Here is a 20,513-nt window from a genome sequence, read left to right as displayed (position 1 = left end):
GCCGCGAGATCGCTGTTATCGGTGGCGGGAGAGGGCCCCCCCCTCCCGCCGCTCTTCCTCGGCCTCCGCCGCTTACCGAAGCCGTCGCTAGCGGCGGAGGAGATCGGATGCTGCTGGCTAGTGTGTGAGGACTCGAGTGAGGGCAAGATGGCCCCCACCCGTCCTCATAGCTTTGCTGGGCGGAAGTGACGTCAAAACGTGAGTCCCGCCCGCGGTCTTAAAGAGACAATTTTTTTGTTGTCATTTTTTTAAATGACAAATTTTCCTTTTTTTTTTGCATTTAAGTCTAAATATGAGATGTGAGGTCTTTTTGACCCCAGATCTCATATTTAAGAGGACCTGTCATGCTTTTTTCTATTACAAGGGATGTTTACATTCCTTGTAATAGGAATAAAAGTGATACATTTTTTTTTTATTTCAGTGTAAAAAAGTATAAAATCAATAAAAATAAATAAGAATTTTTTTTTTTTTTTTAAAGCGCCACGTCTCGACGAGCCCGCGCGCAGAAGCGAACGCATACGCGAGTAGCGCCTGCATATGAAAACGGTGCTCAAACCACACAAGTGAGGTATCGCAGCGATTGTTAGAGCGAGAGCAATAATTCTAGCCCTAGACCTACTCTGTAGCTCAAGAAATGCAACCTATAGAATTTTTTAAACGTCGCCTATCGAGATTTTTTAAGGGTAAATGTTTGACGCCATGCCACGAGCGGGCGCAATTTTAAAGCGTGACATGTTGGGTATCATTTTACTCGGCGTAACATTATCTTTCACAATATGTAAAAAAATTGGGCCAAATTTATTGGTGTCTTATTTTTTAATTGAATTTTTTCCAAAAAAAGTGTGCTTGTAAGACCGCTGCGCAAATACGGTGTGACAAAAAGTATTGCGATGACCGTCATTTTATTCTCTAGGGTGTTAGAAAAAAAATATATATCATTTTTGGGGGTTTTAAGCAATTTTCTAGCAAAAAAAAATGTTTTAGTCTTGTAAACACCGAATCTGAAAAACCCCTTCTGTCCTTGAGTGGTTAAATCCTCTTTTCCCCCATTCTGATGCTCGGTTTGAACTTCAGGAAGTCGTCTTCACCACATCTAGATGCCCTAAGGCTGGATTCACACCTATGCATTTTTAGTGCATTTTGCAGATTTGCACTACAGTTCATTCTACATGGTTTCCTATGGAATACGTTCTGTAGTGCAAATCTGCAAAAAGCACTAAAAACGCCTAGGTGTGAATCCAGCCTAAATGGATTGAGTTGCTGCCATGTGATTGGCTGATTAGCAATTTGTGTTACCAAGCAATTGAACGGGTGTACCTAATAAAGTGGCCGGTGAGTGTAATGTATTTATTCAGATTTGATTTTGGCAAAGATCAACACACAATTTGTGTAACTATTCTGTAGGTTGCAGTTTCAGAATACCATTAATCAGAGATGGAACTTCTCTCTGATAAGGAAGTCAACTTTTCCTGTTTAACTTGAACAGCTAAAGGTTGTGCTAAGGACAAGCTAAAGAGTGTGATTGTGGGCAGCCAGTGTTTCTTCCTTTGATTTCTTTTCTTTGGTTTCCGTTTGTCAGTTGTGCCCATGTTTTAGCGTGTTCATATACTTTCCGAACACAAGGGATGGTTTATAAAAGTTACAGGAAAGGGAAGTGTTTCCGTTGCCCTTATCAGCCCTTTGGATTATCAGATGAACCTAGGCCAGGCTATGGACATTCAACTATTTACATATTTTTTTCCCCATACTATATATACCAAAGTTTTGTATAGTACAGCTTTTTGTAAACTAAATTAAGATTTTATATATTTTTTTATATTTAAATTTTAAGGGCCTGTGTTTACGGGCTTTGGGCTTGTGTTGAGTTTCAGCTTGACAAATTGAGATCATTCAGTATGCATTTGACAGCGCTGCCTCTGTTGTGGAAACTTGCCCGTCGTGAGCTGCAGTGTCTTGGAGGGGGGAGCATGTGAGACACAAACGGAGGAGGATTTTGGCTCAGTCCGGGAAGGTAAAGGGAGATTTCTGTTTACTTTGTGAGGCTTGCGCCTCACAAAGGAACTGGATTTGGAACTTGTTTGAACTGTCATGCAGGAAGCTTTAGTTGTCCTTTTTTTTTTTTTTTGCTAGAAAATTACACAGAACCCCCGAACATTATGAGGGAGATTCACAGAGAGCGGGCGCACATTACGCCGCCGTAGCGCAAACAATGTACGCTACGCCAATGCAGCGCAGAGAGGCAAGCATGGAATTTACCAAGCCAGTGCTCCCAACGCTGCGCTGGGTTTCGAAGGCGTACGTCGGCTTAGGTGGAAGTGGGCGTGAGCCATGCAAATGAGGCGTGACCCCATGCAAATGATGGGCCAAACGCCAGACAGATACGTATCATGAACTGCGCATGCGCCGAGACGTGGACGCATCCCCCTGCGCATGCTTGCAACCACGTCGGAAAAACAACTGCCTAAACTACGCCGGATCACTGCGTATGGCGTGAACGTAACCTACGCCCAGCCAGACACGTCCAACGTAAAATACGCCGGCTTGTGTTCCCTGGTGCAGACCTTTGCATGTCTGCTGCTGGGTTGCACCTCCTTTATGGGGCATAACTTTACGCCGGACGTTCAACTTAGACGCACCTCGCGTAGCCTGCGCCAGGCGCACGTACGTTCGTGAATCGCCGTATTTCCCTCATTTGAATATTTGAATAGCTAATCAATGGGAGCGCCACCATGCGTCCAGCCTAAATGTGCGCCCAACCTATGCCAGCGTAGGCAAGTTACGTCGGCGAGGTGAAGCCTATTTTTAGGCGTATCTTAGTTTGTGGGTCGGGCGCACAGATACGACGGCGCACATTTGCACTTACGTCGGCTTAACTTGTTATACGTCGGCGTAAGTGCTTTGTGAATCCGGGCCTATATATATATTTTTGCAGAGACCCTAGAGAATAATATGGCGCTTTTTTTTTGTATGATGTAAAAGATGATGATATGCCGAGTAAATAGATACCTAACATGTTGCGCTTCAAAATTGCACACGCTTGTGGAATGGCGCCAAACTTCGGTACTTAAAAATCCCCATAGGCGAAGCTTTAATATTTTTTACAGGTTACATGTTTTGCATTACAGAGAAGGTCTAGTGCAGGGATATGCAATTAGCGGACCTCCAGCTGTTGCAAAACTACATGTCCCATCATGCCTCTGACTCTGGGTGTCATGCTTGTGGCTGTCAGAATCTTGCTATGCCTCATGGGAATTGTAGTTCTGCAACAGCTGGAGGTCCGCTAATTGCATATCCCCCATGTTATGCCGCGTACACACGATCATTTTTCGGGTTGTAAAAAACAAAGTTTTTTAAAAATGTCATTTAAAATGATCGTGTGTGGGCTTCAGAGCATTTTTTGGGTTCTGAAAAGCGGGCACATTTTTTTTTCGAACATGCTCTATCTTTTCACAACGTTTTAAACCATGTCGTTTTTAGGGTTGTAAAAAATGATCTTGTGTGGGCTTTAACGACGTGAAAAATCCGCGCATGCTCCGAAGCATGTTATGAGACGGGATCGCTCGTTCTGGTAAAACTACCGTTCGTAATGGAGTAAGCACATTCATCACGCTGTAACAGACAGAAAAGCGCGAATCGTCTTTTACTAACACGGGATTTAGAAAGAACTTGCTTCTTTCTAAATCCCGTGATATCTCGCGGCAGACCTCCGCAATGTCTCCTGGGAACAATGACAAAAGCTCCCAGGAGACATTGTGGCATCGAGGAAGTGACGGAATACCCGCACACTACCCAATAAATCCATATACAGGAAGCGGCCAGTAACATAAAGGATTACTAAGGTACAGTGGATCGAAAAAAAAAATCATGCGGTTTAGTAATTATGCATACGAGCGTATCATTTTTTTTTTTTTGGTGGGGGAGTGGATCTTGGGTGGGAGTTCCCAGACTTTTTTCCCCAGGACTTGACCTCTGCATTCACTGCTTTATAAATATACCCCATGTGGCATTAAACAAAGGGTAATACTATTTTAAAAAACTTTTTTCAATCTGTACCATGTGTGGGAAGTGATGAGTATTGATTTTCCTAACCAATCCCCTGAGCAGTGAAACATTAGTGGGGAAATATGAGTCAGAAGTTTTAGCTAAGTAAATGAAAAAAAAAATGATATCATCAAGATTTTTATATACGGTTTTGTTAACCTTGCAGGCAAAAGTTTTGTATGAATTTGTGGCGGAACCTGGAAATAATGAGCTGACTGTGAAAGAAGGGGAAATCATTACAATAACCAATAAGGTAAGCCCGTGTTTTATTGTTTACTGTGCTACATGTGAGTAGATATGACTTGTGACTTTGCTGTACATGATGTGCGTATTTTATTGCTTTTGATATACAAATACCGTATTTATCGGCATATAACACGCACAGGCGTATAACACGCACCCTAACTTTAAGAGGGAAGTTTCAGGGAAAAAACGTTTCAAAGCCCCCTGCGTATAACACGCAGGCACAGTTTACCCTCTATTTTCAGGGTAAAAAAGTGAGCGTTATACGCCAATAAATACAGTAAGTATAGCTAATCTATGGGGTCAGATAGACTTTTTAAAATGGTTTACTTGAAGTTATTTCACTCATTTCCTTTAAGCTAGTGCATTGTTGGTTCACTTACCTTTTCCTTCGATTTCCCTTCTAAATGTTTTTTTTTCTTTGTCTGAATTTTTCACTACCTGTTCCTCCTCAGTAAGCTTGCCCCAATCATCCGAACCGTTCTGGCTGGGGGTTAGTCGGCGTGCTTGTCCCCTCCCTTGGGACTACATCCCTGCAGGGAGACAATGTGTTCACAGCATCTCCCCGCAGGGATATAGTCCCAACGGAGGGGGACTAACCCCCAGCCAGAACGGCTTGCATTAAGATAAAATACCACCTGCATGCAGCTCCCCCTAAATACATATCTGAGCCCGATATCGATCCAGCAATGTGCACAAGAGATGAGGCTTTCTCGCTCAGATACGGCAGCAGGAGCCATTGGCTTCCACTACTGTCAATGAGAGCCAGTGACAAGGAAGCAGGGGACAGGGGCGAGCCCCACTCTGTGTGCCTCATGGACACACAGAGTGGGAGGTTCGGGAGTGAGCATGCATGAGTGCCCCCATAGCAAGCAGCTTGCTATGGGGACATTTGGTGGGTAGGGGAGGAACCAGGAGCACCAGCGAGGGGCCTGAGAAGAGGAGGATCGGGGCTACTCTGTGCAAAACCATTGTACAGTGCAGATAAGTATAAAACGTTTGTTAATTTGATTTGAAAAAACAAAGCTTTGAAATCACTTTAACCCCATTACATCAGCAATATGCATCTATGCAGGGCGAGTGGACCTTAATTCCCAACCACCGCATGTGCAGTATGTGTCACTGTCTTGTTCTGGGGCACGGTCTCTGACAGCTCATGGTCAGCTACTAACATTTTGGTCAGTAGGACATGCTCCTGATCATGTCAGCACTGTGCAGCCAATCACAGTGCCATATGGTCAGAAGCCCCTCCTACCGGCCTTGAGCGTCGCATCCTATTTAAAGTGGATAACAGGAGAACTGTACCTTGGGACAGCAGTTCCCATATAGTCTATGCTGCTGATTAACGAATTCACAGTACATCATCTAACCATCATAAGCTTGAACTTGCTGTCCCTTCTGTTGTAAACTTAGTCACATATACACTAGGGCAGTCTAAACTTGATTGCATGCCAGCTTATTGCGTAGGCTGACTCATACCAGGAATTCCCAAACTTCCTTTCTTACGCTACAACACACACCATTATATCATTAAGTTTCTTTTTTGTTAAAGCAGTAAAATCTTTAGTGCACAGCCATAGGCCTCATGCACTTGGATATTTTTTAATTCCAAATGCCTCAAGTGTAAAATCCTTGCCACTTTCCAGCACCCAGGAAGCAGCAGGTGCCACGTACAGCCACCAATACAGGTGAATGTCTGTGTTTGGGGAAATATGCCATATGCACATGCACATGCATAGGTAAACGCTGATGCAGAAGCAATTTGACTTTTATAAGAGTATGGCCACATACAGCTATTTACTTGTATTAGCAGCTGTACATGGCACCTCCGGGCTGGGAATCTTACGTTTGAAGACTTAATAGGGAGGCGTTAATAATGGTCCATTTGCATTATGGACCCCATGGCCCCATGGCCAAGAGACAAGGGATATCTCACCAATAGAGCTGCACGATTAATCGTTAAGATTCGAGATTGCAATTCTTTCCCCCCCGCGATCTTAACAATGCATTTTCCAGATTCTATTTCGAGTTCTTTGCTCAAGCAGACAGCTGTCAAAAAAAAAAAGGCAGTTTGCCAAGTTTCACAACATATATGTATATATGCCATATTTATCGGCGTATATCACGCAAAGGCGTATAACACGCACCCTAACTTTAAGAGGGAAGTTTCAGGAAAAAAAAACTTTCCACAGCACCCTGCGTACATTAAACGCAGGCACAGTTTACCCTCTATTTTCAGGGTAAAAAAGTGAGTGTTATACGCCAATAAATACAGTGTATATATATATATATATATATATATATATATATATATATATATATATATATATATATATATATATATATATATATATATATAATACAATTTTGTTTTTAAAATTACACTTTAATGGATAATAAAACGGTTTCATCAGACGTACCGACCGTGTGTACAGGGCATTAGTCACTATGAGATTCGTTTTCTGTATTCTGCAAAAAACCTGGTTAATCCGGCTGCTCTCTATCTCCACCTTCTGTCCATGTCCCCAATTCAGCTAGTGATTTTGCAGAGTAGTGTGGACAGCTCTGCACATGCTCAGTTTTCAGTGAGTTTTTATGCTGAGCATTTCCACCCTATCACATCTGAGCAGTCACACATGTAGGCGTATACACAGTGGTAAATTACAGTTCACGCCCTCCCTCCCCCTCCATGCCCACTAATCAGCTAAACATAATGGGATTAGGCTATTGCATGTTTATTAACCACTTGCCAACCAGCCGCCATCGTTATACGAGGGCGATCAAGGGGATATCTGTGTTCCCTAGGCGTGTTCTAACTGTAGGGGGGATGGGACTGACTGGGGGAGGAGACCGATCTGTATTCCTACTTAGTAGGAACACATGATCTGTCTCCTCTACCCTGAGACAACCGGGATTTGTGTGTTTACACACACACACATCTCCGTTCTCAATATGTCACGAGTTGTCATGTGGTGGCGCTGTGCGCAGCCGTGTCAACCTGCCGCAGTATAACTGTGTCGGCTAGCGGATAAGGTGGAAAACCTTAAGGTCCGTTTCACACTACTGCGATTTCAAAGTTGCTAAATTATGCCTCGATTTTGCCGCAATTTCATGGAATGCCTGCGTAATTCTCATCAAAGTAGTACAGGGACTACTTTGAAGTCGCACAGATATGAATAGTACTCATTGGAAATCAGGGCCACCATCATGAATTATGGGGCCCCTTACACAGCTTCAGGCATGGGCCCCCTGGAGCAGGGGGGGTGCTGCCGCCTGAAATTGAGAAGCGGGGGGCCTTAACCCAAAACATTTTTTGGGGGAAAAATAGATATATATAAAAAAATAAAAGAAATAAAAAAATATATAAAACATTTTTATAAAAAAAAGGGGGATTGTCATCCGGGGCCCTGGGGATCTCCGGACCTCTAAAAAAAAAAAAGGGGGGGGGGCTGCCATCTGGGGGCCTCCGGACCCCTAAAAAAAAAGGGGGTTGCCATCCGGGCCCCTTACAGGTGTACTGCCTGTACCCCCTGATGGCGGCCCTGTTGGAAATCATGGGGTAAGGCTTTTCATGCGACTTTGCAGAAAAAGTTGCACAAGTTTGAAAGGGGCTTAAGGCTTTAGAGCCACTGTAACTGAGTTAAATTGTATAAGTAATGTTACTGGTCTTTTTTTAGGTTGATCTTTTATTTACCAGGAAACAGTAGGGGGCAAAATGCCTTTTTCCTGCGTCAAAAGTCCACGGCGAGCAATTAAAAGCTTACTACAAGCAATGGTGTAATCTTCTCAGTCAAGTAATTGCTCGGTAACTGTGAAGAAATCATCCCAGGATATTTCTTTTTTGTTTCAGCAATAAAAAGATACATTGAAACAATTGTGCATTGAACTTTGACCATTTACAGTTGTCATATGTCTCTGGCTCAAGGTGTGTAGTTTGAATTACGTCAGAATTGATAAAAATAGAATACGACAGTAAAACTATCACATGCCTCCCATATACTGTAATATGACATAATCTTAAAGCAAAAGTAAAGTGATTCTGTATGCCAAACTGTTTTCTTTCATGAAAATGCTGAGTCAGCGCTTAGTGGACAGAGGAAGCAGCAAGCACCAGAGAATAATCTACCTAATTCCCCTCAGTGTATGTAAAGAGATGGGTTTAGACTAAAACTTAATTTGCAGGCGCTGTCCTTGGAATATAATTAAAAAAACAGTAGTTTAACAAAAATATGCTGCAAATAGACCCTGCTGCCCCTTTAACCAGTTGCCGACCGCCTACCACATATATACTACAGGTCGGCTCTCTTGCGCGAAATCATGTACCGGTACGTAATGTTGTCCAATAGCCACTGGGGGAGGGGGCACGCGTGCCGCCGGACCCGCGATCGCGTACGGATTGGCCACAGAGTGAGCCAATCAGCGGGCCCGGTGTAGCAGATGTCCGCCGGCCACCTGCGATCGCTTCCCATGGAGATAGAACAGTGCTTTGCCAATGTAAACAAGGCAGACTGCCTTGCTATCAGGTATGGCCACTGTAATCTTGTGTTCCTGCTAATCAGGAACACTGATCACTGTGTTCATGCAGTGAGCCCACCCCCCCCCCCCACAATAAGAAAGCACAATCGGGGGAACACACTTAACCCTTTGATTGCCCCTGATGTTAACCACTTCCCTGCCAGTGTCATTTATACAGTGTCAGTGCATAATTTTAGCACTGATCGCTGTAATAATGTCACTGGTTCCCAAAAAAGTTAGGTGTCCAATCTGTCTGCCGCAATGTCACAGTCCCGCTAAAAATCGTTGATCACCGACATTACAAGTAAGAAAAAAAAATGCCATAAATACAGTCAGGTCCATAAATATTGGGACACGGACACAATTCTAATCTTTTTGGCTCTATACAGCACCACAATAGATTTGAAATTAAACAAACAAGATGTGATTTAACTGCAGGCTTTCAGCTTTAATTTGAGGGTATTTACATCCAAATCAGGTGAACGGCGTTGGAATTACAACAGGTTGTATATGTGCCTCCCACTTTTTAAGGGACCAAAAGTAATGGGACAGATTAACAATCATAAATCAAACTTTCACTTTTTAATACTTGGTTGCAAGTCCTTTGCAGTCAATTACAGCCTGAAGTCTGGAACGCATAGACATCACCAGACGCTGGGTTTCATCCCTGGTGATGCTCTGCCAGGCCTCTACTGCAACTGTCTTCAGTCCCTGCTTGTTCTTGTGACATTTTCCCTTCGGCTTTGTCTTTAGCAAGTGAAATGCATGCTCAATCGGATTCAGGTCATGTGATTGACTTGGCCATTGCATAACATTCCACTTCTTTCCCTTAAAAAACTCTTCTGTTGCTCTCGCAGTATGCTTCGGGTCATTGTCCATCTGTACTGTGAAGCATCGTCCAATGAGTTCTGAAGCATTTGGCTGAATAATATTGCCCGAAACACTTCAGAATTCATCCTGCTGCTTTTATCAGCAGTTGCCATCAATAAATACAAGAGAACCAGTTCCATTGTCAGCCACACATGCCTACGCCATGACACTACCACCACCATGCTTTACTGATGAGGTATGCTTTGGATCATGAGCAGTTCCTTTCCTTCTCCATAGTCTTCTCTTCCCATCACTCTGGTACACGTTGATCTTGGTCTCATCTGTCCATAGGATGTTGTTCCAGAACTGTGAAGGCTTTTTTAGATGTTGTTTGGCAAACTCTAATCTGGCCTTCCTGTTTTTGAGGCTCACCAATGGTTTACATCTTGTGGTGAACCCTCTGTATTCACTCTGGTGAAGTCTTCTCTTGATTGTTGACTTTGACACACATTCACCTACCTCCTGGAGAGTGTTCTTGATCTGGCCAACTGTGAAGGGTGTTTTCTTCACCAGGGAAAGAATTCTTCGGTCATCCACAACAGTTGTTTTCCGTGGTCTTCCGGGTCTTTTGGTGTTGCTGAGCTCACCGGTGCGTTCTTTCTTTTTATGGATGTTCCAAACAGTTGATTTGGCCACACCTAATGTTGCCATCTCTCTGATGTTTTTTTTTTTTTTCAGCCTAATGATGGCTTGCTTCACTGATAGTGACAGCTCTTTGGATCTCATATTGAGAGTTGACAGCAACAGATTCTAAATGCAAATAGCACACTCGAAATTAACTCAGGACCTTTTATCTGCTCCTTGTAAATAGGATAATGAGGGAATAACACACACCTGGCCATGGAACAGCTGAGCAGCCAATTGTCCAATTACTTTTGGTCCCTTAAAAAGTGTGAGGCACATATACAAACTGTAATTCCTACACCGTTCACCTGATTTGGATGTAAATACCCTCAAATTAAACATTAGCTTATCCTGATCAGTGCACCATATATATATATATATTTGCCTAATGTTTTTTTTGTGATGATTTAAATACCTTTTAATAAGCTCTGTAAAGGTGGACTTCTGGGTATTCCTCCTGTGGGAGTAGGCGTATCTCTTCTTTTCCCCGGCGCCGCATTGTTTGCTGGGATGTCTTCGCAAGGTCTCCAGGGAGCGCAGTGTTATGCTTCCCAGGAGACAAAGACAATGCTGAATGCCGTCCATCGAAATCTCTCGAGATTTCCCATCGAAATCTCTCGAGATTTCACTCGTCGCGTGACTCATCAAGCTGGTCATGTCATCTATTTCCGCCATTTTAAATAAGGGCACACAGGTGAATGATGTCACAACGGGGGAGTGTACTTTAAATGATGCCCCCCCCATTGTGATGGCAACCAGGATGTGTTGACGGCGCTGCTCGCCATCAACACTGCTCATGTGCGAGATGCCGGGAGACGGGCATTCACCGCTTCCCGGAAGTCCGTGCTTGTGGGCTTCACAATGCCCACAAGCAAAATGGAACATGCCAGGATAGTTTTTTAAAAGTTAATCTTTTAATCGAAAACGGACGGGGGATGAGTTGAATCGCGAAAAAAGTGAGTACTAAGTTGTTATCTGAAACAACATTGATTGCACAGAAAATAAAAAGGTTGGACCGCGGAACCTCCTCTATAAAGCCCATCTTGTTTGTTTCATTTTAAATCCATTGTGGTGGTGTATAGAGCAAAAAAGATTTGAATTGTGTCCATGTCCCAATATTTATGGACCTGACTGTATATCCCCTAGTTTGTAGACGCTATAACGTTTGCGCAAACCAATCAATATACGCTTATTGGGATTTTTTTTACCAAAAATATGTAACAAAATACATATTAGCCTAAACTGAAATTTGATATAATTTTTTTTTTAGTATTGGATATGTTTTATAGCAGAAAGTAAAAAATAAATAAATATAAATATATACATATAATTGTTTTTCTTTTTTAGTTTATAGCGCAAAAGATAAAAACCAATCAATTTTTCTTTGGGTACAACATTGCACGGCCGCGTAATTGTCAGTTAAAGTAACGCAGTGCCGTATCGCAAAAAATGGACTGGTCAGGAACGGGGTAAAACTGTCCGGGGCTAAAGGCAAAACTTTTTTTTTTTTTGTTTTGGATAGAGTGGAGAGGGATTAGAACACCTGTCCAGTTTTATATTGTGTCCTGTGCCCCCTTTAAGGAGATTCACCTCCTCTATTGGAAAGTGAAAGTAATGCCGCGTACACACGTTTTTTTTTTATGTCAATAAAAACGATCGTGTTACGGCTCCAGAGCATTTTTCACGATGTAAAAATGGCCATTAAAAATTTCGAACATGCTCTAATTTTTCACATAGTTTTTAACGTCGTAAAAAATGGTCGTGTGTTGGCTTTAATGACGTGAAAAAAACGCGCATGCTCAGAAGCAAGTAATGAGACGGGAGCGCTCGTTCTGGTAAAACTAGCGTTCGTAAAGGAGTAAGCACAATTATCACGCTGTAACAGACTGAAAAGCGTGAATCGTCTTTTACTAACACAAAATCAGCTTAAGCAGCCCAAAGGGTGGCGTCATCCACATGGAACATCCCCTTTATAGTGCCGTCGTACGTGTTGTACATCACCGCGCTTTGCTAGAGCATTTTTTTTTTTTCACGATCGTGTGTAGGCAAGGCCGTTTTGATGATCGGGTTGAAAAAAAAAAATGTTTTTTCTAGACCCTTAAAAACGTAATTTTTTAGAACCCGAAAAATGGTCGTGTGTACGCGGCATTAGGCTCCATGCACACTGGACATTAAAATAACGTTCTAAAAACGGCAGTAGCTTTGCAGTGAGTCTTTTAACATTTTTGCAATGCAGTTTATTAGCATTTTTTTCTTATTTTTTTCAATGGATCAAAAACGTAAAAAAAAACGCTGGTGAGCCACGTTTTTGAGCGTTTAGTGTTTTTTGTGGTCCGAAAAAACTACCCCTGAATGTGATTTTAGGGCTTTCAGAAAGCAGCCCATAAACTCCACTGCTGATGAACGTCCAAAAATGTCCATGTGTGCATGGATACATAGGATGACATAGAGAGGAGTTTATGGGCTGTTAAAAAAAAAAAACGCCCAAACTCCCAAAAACAGCCGTTTATGAGCTTCAGTGTGCTTGGAGCCTTTGAGAAATTACCCAAAATTTGGGGTGTCCCCAGAAAAGTAATAGAGGGGAAATCTTCCAATGGATATACTAGTTCTGGTGATCTGAGGGTCCCCAAGAAATTCCCTTAATTTACAGGGATTTCCTCTCACTTCCTGTTTGGCTATGGGACAGGAAGTGAAGGGAAATCGGCGGGACACAGATGATGAGAAAAATCTGACAATTTTTTTTTCGTTTTTTAACATTTGTAATTTTTACTACGGTAATCTTTTTTTTTTTTTTTTTTTTTTTACATCCTGTCATCAGAGTAGTTCAGTGTCACTGTTCTACTTGGGGGTTGATTTTTCTCTTTCTTTTACTTCTTTTTTACATTTTGTTTGTTTTAATAAAGATCATTTTAAAGGCAACTTTAAAGCTGTGATCACTAGAAATCTGTGATTGGCTGCAGTTAATCACATTGTACAGGATGCTGTGATAGGTCCAGGTACAGTGTGATAGCTGCGAGCCAATCACAGCATAGGTAACACAGTTGTTGTGAACTAATTCATTCTTAACCGCTTTATTGACATTGTGATCAAGTGATCACATGATCACCGAGCTCAGAGTACCAGAATCCTGAATTGAGGTGGGGAGAGGGGTTTTGCTCCTAAACCTGGTACAGGCACGTTGATGATTGTGTCTGCACCTGCCGCAGTGTGTGTACTGTGGTGGATCGGCAAGCGATTCTAAAGGTAAAAGGTTAATTCTCTGTATTTAGAAAAAGTCTTCTAATAGTGGCTTCCCCTCCAGCCCCCCTAAACTCTCACCTGAACTTGATCTGGGTCCAGCGCTGTGCACATCTGCAGCAGCTCTTCTCCTCTCTTCTGGCTTTCACAGGCTTGGCTCAGAGCAGCAGGAGCTGCTGTCAGTACAAACCTGTAAGCAAAGAATGGAGGGGGGGGGGGGGCGGTGCTGAGCCGGTTGTGTGTCTAAATAGAAGAAAAACTACACTGTAACCAACCCAAATTTTTATCATTTTTTTTCTCACAAATAGAGCTTTCTTTTGGTGGTATTTAATCACTGCTGGGTTTTTTAATTTTTGCTAAAGCGACACACTGGATCCCCGATCGCTGCTCAGTAGCAGCGGAAAGCCGAGGACGTCATATGACGTCCACCCAGGATGGGAGATCCCATCTGTGGACGTCATTTGACTATGGTTGGGTATTAGGTGGTTAAAGGGTTTGTAAAGGTACATTTTTTTCCCTAAATAGCTTCCTTTACCTTAGTGCAGTCCTCCTTCACTTACCTCATCCTTATTTCTTCTGAGAAATCCTCACTTCCTGTTCTTCTGTCTGTAACTACACACCGTAATGCAAGGCTTTCTCCCTGGTGTGGAGTGTCGTGCTCGCCCTCTCCCTTGGACTACAGGAGAGTCAGGACACTCTACGTTGCAGATAGAGAAAGGAACTGTGCGTTAGTGGGCGTTCTGACTCTCCTGTAGTCCAAGGGAGGGGGCGAGCATGACACTCCACACCAGGTAGAAAGCCTCACATTACTGTGTGGAGTTACAGACAGGAGAACAGGAAGTGAGGATTTCTCAGAAGAAATAAGGACATTTAAAAGCAAAATGGAAGGATGAGGTAAGTGAAGGAGGACTGCAATAAGGTAAAGGAAGCTATTTAGGGAAAAAATTGTACCTTTACAACCCCTTTAAATCCCCTGTTCCTGGGTCTGTAATTATGCATACAAGGACTCCCAAATTTCTCCAATGCCTTTATCTGGGAACTTTGCAAATTAAAGTGCATGTCCATTCCTTATATGGGACATTGGTTACTGTAACGGTCAGGGGTTAACACCATTTACGATCTTCCATTCCACCAACCACGACAGCTTATCCGACAATCCACAATCCAGCAGACAGGACCCATTCCATTCCCCAGAAGGACAAGACACACAGCTCTGTCTCTGGTTCAAACGAATGAATGCTTTAATGGTAACTCAGCCTTGTTATATACAGTTACAAGCATGCTACAGTAATCACAGGGACAATGAAACTCTCCACCCAAAACATCACACAATGGGTGCTTAACGAGTTCCCCCTCAATCCACATCCCAGACAGACATTCTGGCACCGCATCTAGAGGAGTTAATTACTACAGCTGACAAGTCACATTCCACATCTATTATCAATAGTCTTTTCACACAAAACAGTGTCATTAGCATACACAATTAAATATCTTAGGAGCAGACCTAATTAACACAATGGACAACAGAATGCAATCACAGCTTTCATCACTACAGCCAGGTGAACTTCATTAGCATCTCAACAGTCTACGTTACACATTGAATGAGACACTCTATTGACCTGTTGTGGTCAGAATAAACAACCTGTAATATTCCAAGATATCCTGCAATACCTGAATTATCATTAATGTCCCATCTCATGTAATCCGAGATATCAGTTCTCAGTCATCCAATGCCCAAAAGGGACTCCCGTTACAGTAACTTTCTTTGTTTTTTGATTTGTTTATGCATTTGATTGATCATTGAGAAAGAAATGTATTTACACATATGTACTTACCTCGGGCTGCAGTCCCTTCCAGAGGAAATGTGAAAGCCCTGCTCATTCTTGCCACAGGGGGTTATGAAAAAATTGTGTAAGATTTGAATTAAGTGGTTGTAAAGCCACACATATACCTAGTGTAGTGAGTGGTCTCAGGTGATCTACGAGATTAATTAAATCATTCTACGTAAGTTTTACTTGTTTATCTACAGCCGTCTGTCCCCTACATTCATTTAAAGTGCAGTGTTTACATAGGATCCCTCAGCTCTGAAAAGAAGGGGGCGGAGAGCTGACGTTACATCAGTAAGGAGAGCTCTGAGAACTGATTGGAGGGAAGAGACACACCCAGGGGCGGACTGACCATTCAGGCACTGCCCGAGGGCCCCATTCCACTAGGGGGCCCCATCAGGGTTGCCAGCCTCAGTTAAACCAGGGACAGTATGTAAAAATCTATATGTTTTTTTACATCTTTCCCTGAAATGTCCCTTACCGACATCCTTTTGGTCTAAAAATCCCAAGATTATAGCTGCCACGCCTCTCCAGTACCTTTTCAGTGGGTGTATGTGTATACTGTGTGTGTATATTGTGTGTCTGTGTGTGAATAATGTGTATGTATTCTGTGTGGCCCCATAATCTATTGCCTGGGGGTTCCATAATCTCCTATTGCCTAAGGGGCATTATAATCTAATATTGCCCGGGGGCCCCATGAGTTGTCAGTCCGCCCCTGGACACACTCCCTTCACACAGTAAACCGGAACAGAGCCGAGGCTGTCAGTCACAGGCTATGCCCTTCCCTGTCACCATTTTTCTCTTGGTGTCAGGAAAACCCATCATAAGTGTCTCATGCTTATAGCAGAGAAACGAGGCAGTGGACAGAAATGATGGTTAGTGCTCTGAATTGAGACAAATACACACTATAGAGGGATATGCTTTGTTCATATTTCTTGTCTGAGATTTACAACCACTTTTAAGGTAAATTGAGTGGACTTTGACTTTGGCATGTTGGAAGTGTATGGCATTAGCAACCTACTGAATCATATTTTTTTTTTTCTAGTTCTGTGGAGATACTCTGTAGTCTATGAAAAAATAAGATGGCAGGCAGGGACTACATTGTATTACCAGTTCAAGTTCTTCCTTTGAAAATCAATGAGCTTCCCTCAATCTAGATAATTTGAGACGGATTGTTTTTCTGATTTACTAATATGTATGCCATTTGTGTGCGAGAGTTTATAGACATGATTTTTCTTCTTTCTTTTGCAGGATGTTGGCGGAGGATGGATTGAAGTAAAGAATAATCATGGTGACAGAGGACTTGTACCAATAGACTATGTTGAGGTGAGGGATCTTGCCAGGACACTGATTTTTGCATTTCCCTATCCATTAACCCAATCGCCATATTCCTATATAAGACTTAAAATGTTCATGTCATTTCAAAATTCATGTTTTATATTTTTATTCTGCTTTCATTAAAATAATACCTGGCGATCCTGCCATGAAGGCCCTTGTTCAGACACTTTTTGTTATAGAATGACAAATTCACATCCATCTCCCAGTTGTGGTCTTAACCACTTAAGGACCCATTCACGCCGATATACGTCGGCAGAATGGCATGGCTGGGCCCATCCACGTACATGTATGTGGCTCTTTAAGCCCAGCCGTGGGGTCGTGGGCGCGTGTACGTGACCCGGTCCGAAGCTCCGTGGCCACGGGTCTCGCGAACCCGATCACCGCTGGAGTCCCGCGATCGGTCCCCGGAGCTGAAGAAAGGGGAGAGCTGTGTGTAAACACAGCTCCCCCGTTCTTCACTGTGGCGCTGTCATCGATCGTGTGATCCCTTTTATAGGGAACCACAATCGATGACGTCACACCTACAGCCACACCCCCCTACAGTTAGAAACACAAATGAAGTCATACATAACCCCATCAGCGCCTCCTTGTGGTTAACTCCCAAACTGCATTTTCACAGTAAACAATGCTAAATTTAAAATAATGCATTTTTTGCTTTGAAAATGACAATGGTCCCAAAAATGTGTCAAAATTGTACGAAGTGTCCGCAATAATGTCGCAGTCACGAAAAAAAACGCTGATCGCCGCCATTAGTAGTAAAAAAAAAAAAATTAATAAAAATGCAATAAAACTATCCCCTTTTTTGTAAACGCTATAAATTTTGCGCAAACCAATCGATAAACGCTTATTGTGATTTTTTTTACCAAAAATAGGTAGAAGAATACGTATCGGCCTAAACTGAGGAAAAAAAATATGTTTTATATATTTTTGGGGGATATTTATTATAGAAAAAAGTAAAAAATATTGAATTTTTTTCTAAATTGTCGCTCTATTTTTGTTTATAGCGCAAAAAATAAAAACCGCAGAGGTGATCAAATATCACCAAAAGAAAGCTCCCAATTTTGTTTGGGAGCCACGTCGCACGACTGCGCTATTGTCAGTTAAAGCGACACAGTGCCGAAAAACTGGCCGGGTCCTTTAGCTGCCGAAAGGTCTGGGTCTTAAGTGGTTAAAGCATAAGTTCACCTTTTCAAAAAAGAAAAATAAATGCACATCTTTTTGCAGTTAAAAAAAATGGGGGCACGCGCCGCCGCGTTACTGGGAACCCGATGCGCGTGCCCGGTGGCTGTGATGTCCGCCGGGCACCCGTGATTGCCCAGTAACTGAGCAGGACCGTGGATCTCTGTGTGTAAACACAGAGATCCACGTCCTGTCAAGGAGAGGAGACCGATGCTGTGTCCCTTGTACATAGGGACACAGATCGGTCACCTCCCCCAGTCTGTCCACATTTAACCCCTTGATCGCCCCCTAGTGTTAACCCCTTCCCTGCCAGTCACATTTCACAGTAATCAGTGCATATTTATAGCACTGTTCGCTGTATAAATGTGAATGGTCCCAAAATAGTGTCAAAAGTGTCCGGTGTGTCGCACCGCCGCAATATCGCAGTCACGATAAAAATCACTGATCGCCGCCATTACTAGTAAAAAAAAACGAATATGCTATAAATATATCGCCTATTTTATAGCCGCTATAACTTTTGCGCAAAGCAATCAATATACGCATTAATGCGATTTTTTTTTTTTTACCAAAAATAAGTAGAAGAATACGTATCGGCCGAAACTGAGGAAAAAATCGCTCTTCTTTTGTTTATAGCGAAAAAAAAATCAAATCAAATACCACCAAAAGAAAGCTCTTATTTGTGGGGGAAAAAATATTAAAATTTAATTTGGGTAAAGTGTTGCATGACCGCGCAATTTTCATTCAAATTGTGACAGCGCTGAAAGCTGAAAAATGGCTTTGGCAGGAAGGGGGTGAAAGTGCCCAGTATTCAGGTGGTTAAGGGCCCTTTTACACTGCTCTGCAAAATCGCAGTAAAAGCACATTTTGATGTTTTTCACATGAGTTTCCTGTGCGATTCTGCTTCATTTTTGGGTTGCCTGCACATGTAAAAAATGATCATGTGACTCAAAAACGCAAACGCATTTTTACTGCGATTTCCATTCATTTTAAAGGAAAGCAGGGTTTTTTGTTCGGTTGTCATCACCGCATCAAAGATGCAGCATGCATGATTTTTTAAAATGCACCGCTTCCACGGCACAGTGGTGTGAAAATTCCCATAGGATTTAAAGGAAAACTATTTTCTTGTAGAGTAAAAACGCAGAAATAACGTATCAGTGTGGAAGGGGCAACTCTGTTATACAGGCATTATACACAGTATTTCTGAGCTCCAGCAGGCAGGCGATGGGGTTATGATGTCACACACTACATAGCACAGAGAGGAGATCTGAGTGTAATCTGAGACCTGAGTGAAGGGAGCAGACACACACCCCTGTACAAAGAAACATGCACAGCTGAGGCTGTCAATCACTTGCTGTGTGCTGGCGAGGTGGCTGTCTCCCATGATTGTCTGTTGAAGTGACTCATACAGATAACAGGGGAATGACACTAGGTGTTTTGGACGGAGGCTAGTACTCACTTTAGAAGGAATACTTTGTTCATTTTTTATTTCAGAGTTTTACAACTACTTTAATAACAAGCGATCAGCATATGTTTCGGGATTTAAGATTTTTACCTCCCAGTCTTTGATTAACCACTTGCCGCCCGCCAATGACATATTGACGTCGGCAAAGTGGTTGTAGAATCCTGACTGGACGTCATATGACGTCCTCAGGATTCTGAGCAGCTGTGCACCCCCGGGGGGGCGTGCATCGCGGCGATCGTTGTTGCAAGGTGTCAGTCTGACACCCCGCAACACCGATCTCGGTAAAGAGTCTCTCACGGAGGCTCTTTACCACATGATCAGCCGTGTCCAACCACGGCTGATCACGATGTAAACAGGAAGAGCCGTTGATGGCTCTTCCTCACTCGCGTCTGACAGACGCGAGTAGAAGATCGCCGATCGGGGATTGTTTATCAGCGCAGCCCCCCCTCGGATCGCCACACTGGACCACCAGGGAAGCCCACCCTGGATCACCAGGGAAGGGCAAACAAAAAAAAAAGGCTGGGGGGGAAAAAAAAAGCATTAAAAAAGATGCCAATCAGTGCCCACAAATGGGCACTGACTGGCAACATGGGTCCATCAGTGCCGCCCCACAGTGTCCATCAGTGCCGCCCCACAGTGTCCATCAGTGCCACCCCACAGTGTCCATCAGTGCCACCCCACAGTGTCCATCAGTGCCACCCCACAGTGCCCATCCATGCCCAGTGCCCACCTATCAGTGCCCATCTGTGCCACCCATAAGTGCCGCCCATGAGTGCCCATCTGTGCCGCCCATGAGTGCCCATCTGTGCCGCCCATGAGTGACCATCTGTGCCGCCCATGTGTGCCCATCAGTGCCGCCCATGTGTGCCCATCAGTGCCGCCCATGTGTGCCCATCAGTGCCGCCTATGTGTGCCCATCAGTGCCGCCTATGTGTGCCCATCAGTGCCGCATACCAGCGCCGCCAATCAGTGCCACCTCATCTGTGCCCGTCAGTACTACCTCATCGATTTCCATCAGTGCCATCTCATCAGTGCCCATAATTGAAAGAGAAAACTTACTTATTTACAAAAAAATTAACAGAAAAAAATAAAAACGTAATTTTTTTTCCAAATTTTCAGTCTTTTTTTTTTGTTGTTGCGCAAAAAAAAAATCGCAGAGGTGATCAAATACCACCAAA

The 20,513-nt window shown here is 43.1% G+C and overlaps 1 protein-coding gene across 1 annotated transcript in view; it reads left to right on the top strand.

Moving 5' to 3' along the window:
• SNX9 (sorting nexin 9) overlaps positions 1–20,513 on the top strand; it is a 159,315-nt gene that overhangs the window by 51,728 nt on the left and 87,074 nt on the right. Inside the window, exons 2-3 of the mRNA XM_040350956.1 lie at positions 4,208–4,294; positions 16,608–16,682. Coding sequence (XP_040206890.1) covers positions 4,208–4,294; positions 16,608–16,682 — 162 coding nt within the window. The remainder of the gene's footprint in view (positions 1–4,207; positions 4,295–16,607; positions 16,683–20,513) is intronic.

This window comes from Rana temporaria, chromosome 4, assembly GCF_905171775.1.
Source record: "Rana temporaria chromosome 4, aRanTem1.1, whole genome shotgun sequence".
In the NCBI taxonomy this organism is placed as follows: domain Eukaryota; kingdom Metazoa; phylum Chordata; class Amphibia; order Anura; family Ranidae; genus Rana; species Rana temporaria.
Note: the sequence above shows the minus strand (reverse complement) of the source record. Positions and strands in the feature narration are given on the sequence as shown.